This window comes from Eleutherodactylus coqui, chromosome 13, assembly GCF_035609145.1.
Source record: "Eleutherodactylus coqui strain aEleCoq1 chromosome 13, aEleCoq1.hap1, whole genome shotgun sequence".
NCBI classification, from domain to species: Eukaryota; Metazoa; Chordata; class Amphibia; order Anura; family Eleutherodactylidae; genus Eleutherodactylus; species Eleutherodactylus coqui.
The window spans coordinates 39,587,159-39,603,049 of record NC_089849.1 but is presented as its reverse complement, the minus strand read 5'-3'; the positions used below and the strand labels follow the sequence as shown (position 1 = coordinate 39,603,049).

The 15,891-nt window shown below is 42.7% G+C and overlaps 1 protein-coding gene across 1 annotated transcript; it reads right to left on the bottom strand.

Moving 5' to 3' along the window:
- Positions 1-2,436: 2,436 nt before the first annotated feature.
- LOC136587660 (keratin, type I cytoskeletal 19-like) lies at positions 2,437-9,239 on the bottom strand. The gene is made up of 8 exons (XM_066586378.1): positions 6,078-9,239; positions 5,641-5,723; positions 5,124-5,280; positions 4,659-4,817; positions 4,441-4,566; positions 3,989-4,203; positions 3,168-3,430; positions 2,437-2,929 (listed from the first exon to the last, which is right to left on the bottom strand). The coding sequence occupies exons 1-8, from the start codon at positions 6,876-6,878 to the stop codon at positions 2,832-2,834; spliced, it is 1,902 nt and encodes a 633-aa protein (XP_066442475.1). The 5' UTR covers positions 6,879-9,239; the 3' UTR covers positions 2,437-2,831.
- Between the last annotated feature and the right edge of the window lie 6,652 nt (positions 9,240-15,891).

Below are 15,891 nucleotides of genomic sequence, written 5' to 3'. Positions count from 1 at the left end.
GGGGTCTGGATATATAGTAGGCTGATCTGGGGGCTATATATATTTAGGCAGTTCAAGTGTCTGTATACATGGGTGTCTGGCCTGGGGTCTTCATGCATAGTAAGCTTGTCTGGGGTCTATATACATGGAGACTGGTCTGGGGTATGTATACATGGGTGGCTGGCTTGGGGTTTGCATATATAGTAGGCTGGTCTGGCATCTGTATACATGGAGGCTGGTCAAGTGTCTGTATACATGGGGGTCTGGCCTGGGGTCTGCATGCATAGTAAGCTTGTCTGGGGTCTATATACATGGAGACTGGTCTGGGGTATGTATACATGGGTGGCTGGCTTGGGGTCTGCATATATAGTAGGCTGGTCTGGCGTCTGTATACATGGAGGCTGGTCAAGTGTCTGTATACATGGGGGGGGGGCTTATCTGGGGTCTGCATATATAGTAGGCTGGTCTGAGGTCTGTTTATATGAGGAGCTGGTCTGTTGTCTGTATACATTGGGCTCTGATCTGTGGTTAGTATACATGGGGAGCTGGTCTATGGTCTGTACACATGGAGGGGCTTCTCTGGGGTCTATATAAAACTTAAAATCAATAAAAGCTGCACTTACAATTATGAGCACCGATCACTACACAGGGGTCAGAGCTAACTACTTCTACTCCATACCCCTGTGTATTATGGTGCTGACAGCAGGCACCCAATCAGCTGATTGACCGGGTTCTCAAGTGGTGGACACCAACTGGTCAACTATTGATGATCCACTCTGAAGATATGTCATGAATAGTATTTGCCTGGAAAACCCCTTTAAATACCCTCCTCTGTTTTCTAGCAGTGAGACAGTTACTTACGTAGGTTGGGTTCCCATATACTTGGACATGAGAGCCTTTTCCCCCACAACATTGTATTAAAATACCAAAGAGAAACTGATGCCAGAACTGATCTCATAGTCTTCTATGGGACAGTTTGAGGCATTATGTAGATCAGTTTTGATGCCGGATGCCTCCCTACTAGAGATGAGCGAACATGTCCGTTACGGACACATCCGCACCCGGACACCGGCTTTGCCGAACACTGCAGTGTTCGCGCGTAAAGGTCCGGGTGCCGCCGGGGGGCGGGGAGATGCGCGGCGGCGCGGGCGGCAGTAGCGGGGAACAGGGGGGAGCCCTCTCTCTCTCCCTCTCCCCCCCACTCCCCGCCGCACCCCCCCACGCTGCCACGGCGGCCCCCGAACTTTTTCGCCCGAACACTGAAGTGTTCGCAAAGTTCGGTGTTCGGGCGAAAAAGGGGCGGGGCCGAACGTGTTCGCTCATCTCTACTCCCTACATAATATTTTTCTGTCTATGTCCAACTATAGACACCAGACTAGTGCAATAAATGCACCAAACAGCTATCAGTTGTGTCCGGCTCTAGCATGAAAACCCTGGCTGAATATATCAGATGAATGGGAACCCAGCGTTATACACATTTCCCCAAGCATTCTCATTCTTAGTCTCATTATTGAACATATTAGATTTTTATGAAAATAAATATTTTTTCTCTGTTTATTATGACCATCCATATAAAAATAATTTCATCTATCTAGTAGATAACACAATGAGTATTCTCTATTATAGTAGGGTTATTCATGCTGCTGGAAACTAGAAAGGCAAGGTTACACCTCTGAAAAATGCATACACACAGTATCCTCCATTATACTATGTGACTGAGGAAGAATCTAATGCTACAGAGGAGGAGCGGGATCATCCTCAGAAATAGATGCTGGGGTGATAATAACTGAAGGACAAGGCATTTGTGCTGCTGGAGACTAGATAGGCAGGGTTACACTTTTGACAAATGCATACACACTATATGCACCATTGTATTGTGTGGTTAAGGAAGGCTCTAGCACTGGGAAGAGCACCTGTTTCAGAACCATTAACCTACTTCTTCTGTCGAAAGTACATAGACCCTGCTGAAATATGTATACAGCCAATGCAGCAAAAATTGGATATAGCTCCAACATGACTGCACTTTTAAAATGTAAAAAGGATGTAACACTTAAAGGGTTTGCCCCACTCAGAATCCCCCTCTATGAGCCAGAATAGAGAAACACCCATAATGGGGTTGTCCAGGACCCATCCTTAGAATAGGTCATCAATAGTTGATCGTCGGTTCCACCGTGTTCTTGTTAAGCACTATTTCCATTGAGTTGAAGACCACTGTTGACCAACCATTAATGACCTTTCCTGAATATAGATCATCAATAGTTTAGACCTGTACAACGCCTTTAAGGGCAGACCTGGCAGGTCAATCAGTTGGAAAAATGTACTGTATAACCAGACCCCATCAATAACAGCTCACTGCTGGGGGTTAGAAAAGCCAGAACTGCGTCAATCAGCTGATCACCTGGATGGCTTCCATACTAGAGGACAATTGTACCAAAAAGGACAGAGTCATAATTGTAATTGCAAAGAAAAGTGTTTATTCACCAAGAAGTGGAGAACTCAAGCATGCAGATATGTGAACAGACATTAAATAGATGTGTGATAGTACATCATGAAATTATAGAACATTGAATAGCAAAAGCGCCATTTCCTGTGAATGTTAGGAAGGAATTACTCAAGATAATGGAATCAAATCTCAAAAGTAACTAAAGGCCTTAACATATTTAATATTTGAAGGTCTAAAGACTGTCATCCTTGGTAATAGGGCCTTCTGATCCCTAACAAAACACTGTACATCAGGCTAAAGCTAGGATACTCGCAGTGAGGCATGGTCTAAACGCTGACAGCAGATAAAGGTTGAAGATGCGTGGAAAAGTTTTCTTGTAAGAGGAAGATAGAAATGGACACCTTCTTTATCATATCTTCTGTGCAACCTTGTCTATCTTGCTGGACACTAGTCTCCCATCCACTCTCTCCTCGGTGATTGTTGTCACTAGTCGGTTTTTTTTTGGATCTGAAAAAGATAAAAATGTAGATAAGTTAATGGGAAAAACCAATCAGAGGTCACAATATCTTTGTGTTCCTTGAATATAAAGTTAAGAACTAATTTCCAAGATTGAATAGAACTTGGTAGGTTATTTCATATGAGATGGGCCTACTAAACAATGCAGTATCTACAATGCCGTCAACCATATAATTCTAACTACCATTCTCTAGCCCCAATGTCATAGTAACATATAGTTTACAATTACCTGAAGATGAAGACCATTCAGCGCCGGTTGAAACACTGCTTGAGGCACCACTCGACACATTGCTTTGCATGCCGCCTGACATACCGCTTGACATACCACCGGACGCACTGACTGAACCGCTGCTTGAACCACGGCTCATACCAGCGTTTGAAACACTGCTGGAACCATCTCTTGAAGCACCAGCGTATCCACCGCTTGAACCGCTGCTTGAACCGCCACTGAAACCGCCTCTTGACCCAGCTCTTGAACCACTGCTTGAACCACTATGGAGAATAATATATGTTTAAACACAACGTTTTATGGCCAAAATCTATCAATTCACCACTGATAAGACCTTCATTATCAGTAGCTGTGACCTTCACACAAGAAAGCCTCAATACAAGTTTCTGTATAACTGAAAATTCAAAGCCCTCGAAGTGGAAAGGCCTAAGTACTGTAGATGAGGCTGCTGTAGTTCTTATAAGGCCTAAAGATGTGGTGACCTATTTCAGGTTGGATCTATTATCTTTCTCTATGGGCCATGTGAACATATGAAAGCCTTGACTTCCACAGAGGTTCCACCATATAGACAAGTAAGGGAGTTCAGTGCAAATGTGAGGGTCTGGCTGACTTTCTTTTTGTGGGGGAAGACAAATTTGGGGCCCTATAATCTTTATGATGTTACGGAGGCTTTTATCCTCTCTCTCTCTCCACCTTGTGATGTTTGCTTACATTGTTTTAGGTGTCAAGTTTGCACTGAACCATAGGATCTAGACCAAATCAAAAGTTCATCAGCTGAGGCAAACTTTTAGAACAGTAGAGATATATTTTTATTTCCTTACCTTTCTCCATCCAGCAGACGGCGGTACATTTCTATTTCATTTTCCAGTCTGGTCTTGATGTCCAGGAGCAGTTTGTACTCACAAGATTGATTCTCCATGTCATTACGCACTTGACCTAATTGATCCTCAAGGTGCAAGACCACTTCTTGAATCTGAGCAAGCTGGGTTGCATAGCGAGTCTGAGTTTCGGCTAATGAAGTTTCCAGGGTACATTTCTAATTGAGGAAAATGTTTTGGTTACTAACTCCAATGAAACAAAATGACTTCTCTCCCACCTAATCCAAATCTAGAATATATATACAGTAACAGAACCACAATAGTCTCATGTTGTAGTTGGTCAATCTTCTCCTCTCTGTAGTCCATTGCTCCATCAGTACAACCACCATATTCTAAGTACAAACTCATACATTTCGCATGTGTATCCCATAGAGATATCGACATATGTATTTTACCATTGCGAGTTGACTCTGGAGCTCGATTTCCAATGTCTGCAGAGTACGTCTCAATTCGGTAAGCTCAGACTTGCCGGTCTCGTTTTCAGCGTTGCTATATGAAATCTCGTTGCTGAGTTCGGTGAGCTGAAATAACATACATAACAAATGAAGAGCAAAGTAAGACAAGAAAACCCAAGAGATTCCAAGACAAACTGTGGAATAAATATTTAACGCACCTTTTGGTTGTAGTCAGACTCTGTCTTTTTGCGATTTTCTTCTGCCATTTCTTCATATTGAGCCCTCATCTCACTAAGAACTCTAAGGATGTTGATGCCTGGAGCAGCGTCCACTTGTACGTTGACATCGCTGCTTTGTCCTTGCAAGGCCTTCATCTCCTACACATGGGGGGGTTGACAGGTTAGGCAGATATATCCATATACAAGTGACTACTCTAGTGCATTACTAATAAATTAACCGTTGAGCCTGAGGTCAAAGCAACTGCTGGGCAACCTTCTCCATCCAGCTGACATTGAGATTGAACATCTAGATGCCTACTGTTGCTTTAGTGAAATTTTGCTAGTGGATAAGAGCTTAAGATTTCACCCCCGCAGTTACAAATTCTTTACCCTAAAGCAATAACCTATACAAAAATAGAGGAGTTAAAAAAATGAACTTTTTGGTCTTGCTCATGATTTTCTTACCTCATCGTGGCTCTTCTTGTTGAAGGCAATTTCTTCTCTCAGATTCTCAACTTGACTCTCAAGACTAGACTTTTCCAGAGTCAGATCATCCAGAACTTTGCGCAGTCCTTCAATGTCAGCTTCTACACTCTGGCGCATGTTGAGCTCACCGTCGTGCCTTGAGAATATAGAAGTCATATAGTTTCTATGTTGCTGTGTTATCTTATTGGCTTTCACTATAAGGATTAATGCACACAGGGCTGAACATTTTCACAGCAAATCCGCAGTAATCTGCAGCAGTAAGTCTGCTCCAAAGTTTGCTTGTTTATTGGGTTCTTTGGAAAAAAAGTACCAGCAGGCGGTGCTATATACTTAAGCTAGGAGTCATTTTACTATGCTGCGGCACTCCACATCCATAGTGATAATGCAATGTCAATTATAAAGCTTTCAGGTGTCCCCGGTTGTAAGAGTTCAAGCCATGTCTCTACCTGACACATACAACATACATGTATAGATGTATTAAATCTATATAACTTACTTGACTTTGAAGTCATCAGCTGCCAGCCTGGCATTGTCAACCTCTACATTGAGTTCATTATTATCCAAAGTACCACCAAGGATCTATAAGAAGAGATAAAATCATATAAGGTCAATATATAGCAAAGAAAGATATATAGAAGGATTGCAGGTGCACTTATATATACTATACTGATTTCTATGCTTCTAGAACAATGTATGCCCATATTATCATTTATACCAGTGGTCTACAACCTGGTGCTCTCCAGCTGTTGCACAATTACAACTCTCAGCATACCTGAAGTCATAGTTCTATCATAGCTGGAGAGACCATGATGTCTTCTTTTGTGGGTCAGGGCCCAGATACAACTGCTATCTCTGTCCTGCCTTTGTTAGTAACAAGTTGTAGGTAGATTAGTTTTTGGAAGAAAGGTAATGGAAGTTTGTAAGAGCACTTACCTTTTCTCTGAGGTCTTCAATGGACTGGTAATATTTGCTGTTGTCAATTTTTTTAGGCTTATGTGTTTCGTACCAGTTTCTGATCAGATCCTCAAGTTCTGTATTTGATTCTTCCAAAGCCCTCACCTTATCCATATAGCTAGACAAACGTGAATTTAGGTTCTGCATGGTTTCCTTTTCTCCCAATTGAAGAAGACCATCTCCACTTGGGATGCAACCTGATGAGCACATGATAACATTTCCTCTTGACCCACCTGATAAACTTCCTGCACTAAAACCACCCATGCCTCCAGAAGCACCACCAAAGCTACTGCCAAATCCTTGTCGCCCAGCTGAACTTCTGCTAGTATGTGCGCCTGTTGATCTACTACTGAAACCACCACTGGTGTTTCCAGATCTGGAGGCACTGCTGGTGGTACCACTAAAGCCTACCCTATTAGTACTGGAAGTGGTGCCATGTGCACTGGTATTGGCACTGGTCCCGGAACTGCTTCTATACCCTCCAGAGCTGGCACCATAGTTTCCACTTTGTGCAGTATATCCAGATGAGCTTCCCGTTTGCCCACTAGAATATGCATCTGAGCCTCCTCTATGCCTAGCTGTTGAGCTGCTGCCTGAACTTCCATAAGCAGAACCAGAATCTTCTCCATGGTATGCAGTAGATGTTCTAGATTGTGACCTGTATTCATCATGAGCCCCTGAAGAACTAATTTGTTGAGAACCATCATCGCTGTTTTCGGCTCTAATTATCCTGTTGGATCCAGCACTTCCATGGGATTCTTGGGCGATTCTGTTGGCCATTTTGCTCAGAGATGTTGGTAGTGCTTACAAGAGTAGAGCTCGTTGTCACTGTGCTGGATACAATGGCAGTGAGATTTCAGCCTTTTATAGTCAACCAAGAATCACGTGGTAGCATTCCATTACAATGGAAGTAATACAAGGTTTGGTAATAACTGACTCTGAGACCATTCCATTAAAAATGAGTAGTAAAGTTTTAATGTTAGAGCTAAGGTGGAGCTAACATAAGAACTTTATTGGCCACATTTATTCCATAATTTCATGGAGTTCTTTTTTTGTATTCATTTTAATGAATACACTGAAATAAATAATTAGAAATCATGACTTCCTATGAGCAACCACCATTTTCTTATTGGCAATGGAGTAAAACCAACTAGCCAACCTTGAATAAAATGTGAACTATAAAAGAGATGCCACCATAAAACCCAGATGAAATTACAGGTAGTCATTTTTGTTGAGGTTGCTATTTACATACTGGATGAATTGGCACCGAGGCCCCTATTATTATCATCATCACATGTAACTGCACATAGTATTCGGTGAAACAGTAGCAGTACTGTGATCAATGTTCTCATTCTTTCTTTCTGCAATGAAGATGAGTTGGTGAATTTTTGAAATTCTTCTGGATTGTTTGAGTTAGGTCTCATGCACATGGCAGATTCTATGTAGTGATACATGGAGTCCTTGTATAGAAGTCTAGGGTTGCTGTATGATGGCTCTGTACAACTCAAAGCATATACGTATTATGTACCCACTTCGCTGTGAGACAGCTTCATCTTGATAACCCTGCCAGCTGCCACCAACACAAACCTTGTGGCAAAACTGGCAGTGTGCATCTCCGTCTGGCCAAAGTGCAGGTCGCCATACTTAAAATGGTAACACAAGAGGCTCAGTGCCAGTTATAGTTGTTATCCTTCTAATTTGGCTAGTTGTCCATCTGTAGACTTGTATTATGAACATCTGATATTACCCCAACTCATCAGACTACTCTGCTGTAGCACACTGTATGGTACCAGATACCTTACTCTGCTTGACCTCCGTTGCGACCTTTAGCTCAACCAACTTCACTGATCTACCTGACCTTGTCTTCCAGATTGCCTTATCTCCTTTACTAACCTTCTTGGTATGTCTTACAATAATTTGTTTTGGCATAGCAAGTATACCTCCAACTACTCCATTAATTTTACTTATTTTTTAGTCCCTATACTTGAATGTGCGATTATTTGATCATATATTGTTAGGGTATGATGGAGCACTAACCACTATGCAAGGAACAGGATTGGGTGACATCATGGTAGTCAGTCATCGCCAGTGCATGCCCAGTGACACATCTGCTCATGTGTATGGGCAAATTGATTGACTGGGAAGTGGATCAGCACAGCCAGCCAATTGCCATTAGTTTTTGTATTTTAATTCTGTCTCTTCCTCTCAGAGGACGCTGGTTACACTTTTTGGTCAAGTGTATCTCCCTCTGTTTGCCTCCTGTCTGATTCCTGTTTGACTCTTGTCTGAAGTTGTTTCTGGTATGGTCTGTGGTTCCCTGCTAAGATACTGGGTCTTAAGCTAAGGCTAAATTTGCTGCTAGTTGTGCCTTATATGGCGCAAAGTGTTAAGGCAGCAGTATGCACAACCTGAAGGTTGCAGGTTCAATCCCTGCATGGTTCAGGTAGCCGGCTCAAGGTTGACTCAGCCTTCCATCCTTCTGAGGTCGATAAAATAAGTACCCAGCTTGCTGGGGGGTAATAAATAAATAAATTACCTGAAAGCTCTGTGGAATAAGTTGTTACTATACAAATACAAGTCCCTTTCCCTGTTAAAACATTTGGGACCTTATAACACCATTATTCCCTGTACTATTGTATCTGTTATTGTAACATCCATCTTTAGACACTGTTCCCATTCACCATCTAAGGAAAGATGGGGGGATGCTCTTATTAGGATGAATGCTCTACTCTTAGGCAGGGATCCATTTAGCCAGAGGTTTAGATAAAAACAGGGTTTTTCCAGTTTTCTGATGTGGGGTCGCCCTTATTAGGGTGAGTGCTCTATCTTTAGGCAAGGATCTCTTTAACCAGAGGTTTAGGGACAGTTTCCCTAGTTTTTGTTTTATGATAACTATTTTATGTTATTTGCGTTAATAGGGTGTACGCTGCTAAGCATAAGTCCTATACAGAGTTAACACTTATACAATATACTACAATACCTGAGAATTGCATTATACTGTATTTTGATAGGCATACCAATAAGTCGTGCCACAGGCATAACTTAATGGGTAGACCTGCATGGCAGTCATGAGGGACTTCATAAAGCCCCAGGCTGTCATAGTACCCAAATCGCTGCTCATGATCTTATTGTGGACAAACCATTCAGGACATTTAGATGGTAAACTAAATTGCAGTTGCATCTGATTACGGCTGCTGCAGACTTGTATGGAGTGGGCTTGGCTCCTGACCCCACTCCATATGGTGACCCCCAGGTAATGATGTCACTGTTACATGGAAAATCAAAGAAACTTCTATGGCACAGAAATCACTTTTTTTCATATTGTATGAACATGTCTGAAAACTGTCAGCTCAAAAAATATAATACATGATAGTTGGAGATAGAGATGAGTGAGCACGCTCGGATAAGGCAGTTACTCGAGCCAGCATCGCTCTTCTCGAGTAACTGCATTCTCGTCCGAGCAGGCTCGGGGGATGGCAGGGGGCGGCGGGAGGCAGCGAAGGGGAGCGGGGTGGGAGAGTGAGACAGATCTCTCTCTCTTCCCCTCTGCCGCCCCTCCGAGCCTGCTCGCTTGAGTAACTGCCTTATCCAAGCGTGCTTCCTCATCTCTAGTTGGAGACAATAAAGAACAGAGAAAAAATATTTACTGCAAAACCAAATTACAACTTGACATCCGATCTACGTGTCTACCTACATACAACGATGATACAACAACTGGTGAAAAAATGTATGGGGCATGTAACATTTAGGCCGATTTCACTTTTGCGTCAGAAGCTCCGGCTGGCGGTTCCATCGCAGATCTTTTTCTACCATCCAAAAGCTGACCAAAAGTTCGGTCCAGACACGGAGACGGTACAGTGTATGGCTGTAGCCTTGGGTTATTTTGGTGCAAATTATTCAAGTAGGCGGTGCTTGAATCACTACGAACAATACATGACTATATAAAATTGTTAGCGTTTATGGCCATTACCCTTGACTTATAGGGACATTAAAGTGACCCTTCAGTTCTGGCCAAACAAAAAAAGTCACACCGCTTCTCTGATTACCTGTTGTAAAATGTGAATTAATATGCATCAATATTTTAAGACACTACACACTGCTTTGATTGGCCAGTGCTGCCCATGTGAGCAGCACCATCCAGTCAAAGCAACATGTAATGTCTTAGATCAGGGGTGTCAAACTCATTTTCACTGAGGGCCACATCAGCCTTCTCGTTGCCTTCAAAGGGCCAATTGTAATTGTAAAACTCAACATGCTGATATATATTGTATTCCTTTACCACCAACTTTGCCTCAAAACACAAAAGACCTAACAGTTTTTCTCCTTGAAGCACAAATAGGTATTTGCTATCCCATGTTTCATTAAATTGCCTTCCTTTAGCTTTTTTGGAAATTTTGCGATTCAAATTGTTCCACCAGAGATGCTTTGATGCGCCAACTAACTAAAAGACCAAGATGTCCTTCCTTTATGACAAGGTTGGATAATAGCTAGCCCCTTCCACCTCTTTAGCACCAAGCTGTGTCACAAATAATGCCTCCTTTAGTGTCCTGTATGGTTAGAGTTGGTTGGGTAGATGTCCCCAGTTGGTAATTCCAAACCCTGTTAGGTAGGTTCCCCCAATAGGTATGTAATTCCTTCTCCCTAGTATGTCCCCAGTATACCTCTCAGGTTTTTACATGCAGCAGATTTCATGGGAACCATAAACTCAAGTGGCGGGCCGGATTTGGCCCATGGGCCTTATGTTTGGCAGTCAGAGTAGTGGTGCGGCCATTTTAGTTTGTTCAGGACCAAAGGGTCGCTTTGACCAATAGGGAAGTCACCTTCCAAAAGGTGGTGCTGTGGTGGTAATTTTCCATCCCCTATTTACTTCCTTGTTCCGAGGGAGCATTGCATGGCCTATACAAAACCCCCTACGCCAACTTGGGACTTTCCACAAGGATAAATTTTATTCCCCCAGATGCTTATCAAAGGCATCTCACCCAGCTAAACAGTATCTTGCTTTGCACTAATGAGGAGCAAACACTAGAAACAGCTGTCTGCAGATGGGTATCTTTTTCTTATGAGGTAAAACAAAAAAAAAATGGTTTGGTACGGTGTTAGCCAGTAGAGCAAAATGTGATTGTTCTCAGTAAGAGAAACCAAGTAATCTTGTAGATATGATACCTCTTAATAGCTAACAAAAATACATGATGATACAGCAAGCTTTCAAACCTCTCAGAGTCCTTCCTCAGGCATAATGGAACAAATGTAATGATGTATTTAATAAATACACATGATCACATGGGAGAGTATGAAGATGGTGAACTTAATTTGCACTAGATAAATACCAGAAACAGAGGGTAAGAGGGCACAGACATGTTGGAATCAATAGCATTTAGATAAATAGCATGGAGGGGTGACCATAACAGTAAATAATCAGTCCAGTGACAAGGAATGTGAAATATCTCCTTCAGACCAGCAAACAAGGAAGATGGAATAATACCTCTGCAGTGCCACCTATTGGATGGCAGCATTCCTTCAAATTAAAGTATGAGCTTTTACCAAGTTTGTAAAACAATGATTGAGAAGAGCATCGCTTCTGGGTGCTCTCCTTAGGGAGAGATAATGTCATCCCCTGACCCACTTCCCCCCAGGTGTCTCCACACACCCCCTGGGTGCTCTCCTTAAGGACACCCCTCTTGACCTCCTTCAGAACGTTGATCCAGGAATTATTTTGGCTGCCATTATTGAGGCGGGAAGGAATTTTTTTTCCCTCAAATGGGCTAAATTGGCCTCTGCCTCATTAGGGTTTTTTGCCTTCCTCTGGATCAACAAGGGGGTGGAAACAGGCTGACCTAGATGGACATTGTCTTCTTTCAGCCTAACATACTATGTTACTATCATTGACCTTCCATTATACCACTCCAAAAAAGACAACCACATTCTCAGGTCTGCTTTGTGTTGTACTCCCAAATGAATAAAATGATAGGATGATTTTATGCCTGACGCAGCGGATTCCAACCTCCTACAAAAACCCTTCCTATAGGCATTATCCGACAAGTGAAATTGAGCCTCCCCAATAATGATTCCAGGTCCCGCAGCGTAATCATGTTACCCCACTGGTCCCTAATCACCTCCTCCTTCATGGCCTCCTCTTTTTCCTCTGGTAACCTGCATTCCAAGTTCTCCATTCTCTCTTACATCTTTCTTTCTTCCTAGTCTGTCCATCTTATCTATATTACCAAAATTGTATCTTGAAGCTCCTGGGTCCTAGTGCAATATCTTTACCAGGGCCTTACCAACCATGTGTGACTTACTGTATAATATTGTACTGGTGTCTTCTTATGTTGGACACTTCCAGGCTTTATTGTCCTAGAGTGACTGCTGCACCATTCACATCTACACCCGTTTGTTACTCTAGTCAAGCCCAAATGCCTTGTTTGCCCCCTTAGGTTATTTGCCAGGATTGGATCAGTGGTGGGTGGAGGCTGCATGACGAGCTTAGATACAAACATTGGTAACGTTAACATTAGCAGGACCCAAGAAAAATGCATTCTGAGATAACCCCACTGTTACAAGACATCTGGTCTGCTGTAGGGGTAAGGTTCAGTATGTTGAATTTCAACCGTCAGTTAAACCAACCTTACAGGAATAAAATGGTTAGGAATAGGAGAAAACGAATATTGGCCATTCAGCCCACTGGTAAAATTCCTTGTGGGCCTGTTGGGTCCTTGGGCCAGTGGAGGGGCTGACATTTTTTAAAATCTACTCAGTGAAATGTCCAAAAACAAAATAATTGGGCTGCCTTTAGCTTGGAAACAAGATGTGACACGGGCGGGCATGGAGACATACAGGTTCCCTATGGTATTCTGCGGCATGTCGGCCTACATTTGTTGTAACCGAGCCTCTAGATCATAGGCAGATCATCCCATACATGTTCTATTGGTGATAAATCTGGCGACTGAGCAGCCAAGAAAGTGTGGCAATGTTGTGGAGGCATTCCTGTGACATACTTGTAAGTGGGCAAGCATTATCCTGTTGGAAAATGCCTTTTGGAAGCCCTACAATGAGAGAAAACATATAAACACATGTGGCTGCTGGATGTGCTGAGCATATTGCTGAGCTATCATTGTCCCTTATAGTACTACTAGGGGTAACCGACTGTCGTATTTCAATGCCCTTTTTCCCCGGACTATCACACCAGCAGTGGGGGCAGTGTGCCGCTCCACAGCAAAGGCAGGATTGAGGTGCTCACCCCGAGGTCTCCAGACATGAACACGGCCATCGTCAATGTCCAAACTAAGCCTGGATTCATTGCTGAAGACAACCCGGTTTCACTCTGTAGCAGTCCAGTTTTGTTGTTCACAACAGGCGATGGTGGGTGTCAAAGGCAATACACGTAATGGGCACCATGCGACCAAATGTCTTTCAGCCAAGCAAAGCCTGGAAATGGTTCCAACAGATGTTGGGTCCGGTAATGATGGTGCCAGCTGTCTCTGGATGGCGGACAAGAAAACAGTTGGAGCTTCTCATGTTTGTCGGACGATTAGATGATCCTCTCTACTGTTGTTCTTTCAAGGGCGTCCTGAGCATGTGCCCTTGTGTGCCCTCTTGCATCCACTGGTCCGAACACCTCCCAACAGTCTGGTCAGAATGGCCCAGGTGATGGACCATTCATTGATATGACCAGCTTCTCTCATTCCAATAATGCACCCCTCTCAAACTCTGTTAACTAGGCGAAATCTATTTGATTGGGTTGTAGAGGAGTCTAGTGGTCAACAAGCTCTACACAAGCGGAAGAAAAGGTAACTGCACACAAGGAGCCTCTGAGAGCCTTTTATAGGCCAAGGGGGAACCACTTTTAGGGCCTCAGGTGGCAAGACTGTTAATCTAATCACGCCACAACTCTAATTTGCATATCCACCTGAGATGTAACTGCATGCCGGGTTTTGCAGAAAAACGACAGCTTTATCTAGGTGCTTTATTTTATTTGACAAAGAGTGCATTTATTAATGACTTGGTAGAAGGATTGTACAGTAAAATATCAATATTTGCAGATTATTTAAAACTACAGGAAGCAGACAGCTTGGTTCCCATTTGACAGACTTGGTATTGCAGGCAAAGTTCCTATTAATTTCAATGCGGACCCGGCCTGCAATACCAAGCCTACCACTTTAGTAAGAACAGAGCTGTTCGCTTCCTGCAGAATTTATTTCAGTACATCAGTGCGAACCGCTAATTTGCAGGGGTCATGGTCAACGGACCTCAGCCAATCTATTATTGATGGCCTATCCTTAGCATAGGCCATCAATAGTTTACAACCGGAAAACCCCGCTAACTGCAAACATAACTGGAGCAGCCAGTGTTAGGCATCTGTTACTAAGGCAAATAGGATTATGTGGTGCATCAAAAGAGGTACAGAGGCACTTGATGAGAACATTGTTCTTACTCTTTACAAGTCACTGGTCAGACCACACATAGAATATTGTGTACAGTTTTGGGCACCGGAACTCAAGAAGGACATATCAGAGCTTGAGCGGGTACAAAGGCAGGCGACTAAAGTAATAAATGGAATGGGCGGACTACGATACCCAGAGACGTTATCAAAATTGAGGTTACTTAGTTTAGAAAAAAGACGGCTGAGGGGTGACCGAATAACTATGTATACATATATCAGGGGACAATACAGAGATCTCTCCCATGACCTGTTTATACCCAGGACTGTGACTGTAACAGGGGGACGTCCTCCACATCTAGAGGAAAGAAGGTTTCTACACCGAAATAGAAGGGGGTTCTTTACTGTAAGAGTAGTGAAACTATGGAACTCTCAGCCTGAGGACGTGGTGATGGAGAACTTACTAAAAGAGTACAAGAGGGGCCTAGACACCTTTCTTGAGTGTAACACTATTACATGTTATAGTCACTGATTACTCTAGAAGGGTTGGTGATCCAGGGATACATTCTCATGAACAAATTGGAATCAGGTAGGAATTTTTCCCTAAAATGAGGAAAATTGGCTTCTATCTCATATTTGTTTTTGCCTTTGCCTCTGGATCAACATTACAGGATAATAGACTGAACTAGGTGAACATATGTCTTTTTTCAGCCTTACATACTATGTTATGTTATGACCTACTGTCACCTGGCAGTTGCTTATTTCTATCTCCATATGACTATAAAAAAGTACACACGTTTTTTCAAACTTTCACTTGTGTTGCCCCTTGGAGTATCTGAAAAGGAGTGAAGGTCACTGGGTGATGAAGGCACCTGGTCAATAGTTCCTTAGCCCTCTTATAATCTAGCTGTGATATTAGCACTCAATGGGAAGGCACTCCAATATTTAGGTAAGAATACTTACATATCAGCCAACATAGGAGCTAACAGTACAAACTGTTCAGCATAGTATTTACGGATTTCCAAGGTCGTCAGAACCAGTGATAATATATGGTAAGCGATAAATGAAGATTCAAAGAAGTATTGCGATATAGTACTTACAGTACAGAACAACAAACTGATATAACCCCAGCATAAATCTCTAATATAATTCTTTTGACATGTTGCATGAATTTTAACTAGTTTTCTTGGCACAAAACTGAGATCTTGGCTTCCAACAAGTAGATACATTTATTGTTGGTGGATCAGAATTATGATTGTTATGAGCCAAAAGTAGAGATAACTCCTGGTGCCTCAGGGAGTCAGATACCGTAGGTGTGTATGAAAGAGACTTAATAGGAACATTATGAGTGATGTAGGCTTATTGCTAAAAGCTGAACTATAGGAAGGACTTCAGGCAATGTTCCATGGAGAAATAGGA

Coding starts and splice junctions, on each gene's coding strand:
- LOC136587660 (XM_066586378.1), bottom strand. CDS start 6,878: ATGGCCAACAGAATCGCCCAAGAATCCCATGGAAGTGCTGGATCCAAC. Junction 4,818..5,123: donor ACAAGAAGAGCCACGATGAG/GTAAGAAAATCA, acceptor CCCCATGTGTAG/GAGATGAAGGCCTTGCAAGG. Junction 4,204..4,440: donor TCCAGAGTCAACTCGCAATG/GTAAAATACATA, acceptor TTCCTCAATTAG/AAATGTACCCTGGAAACTTC.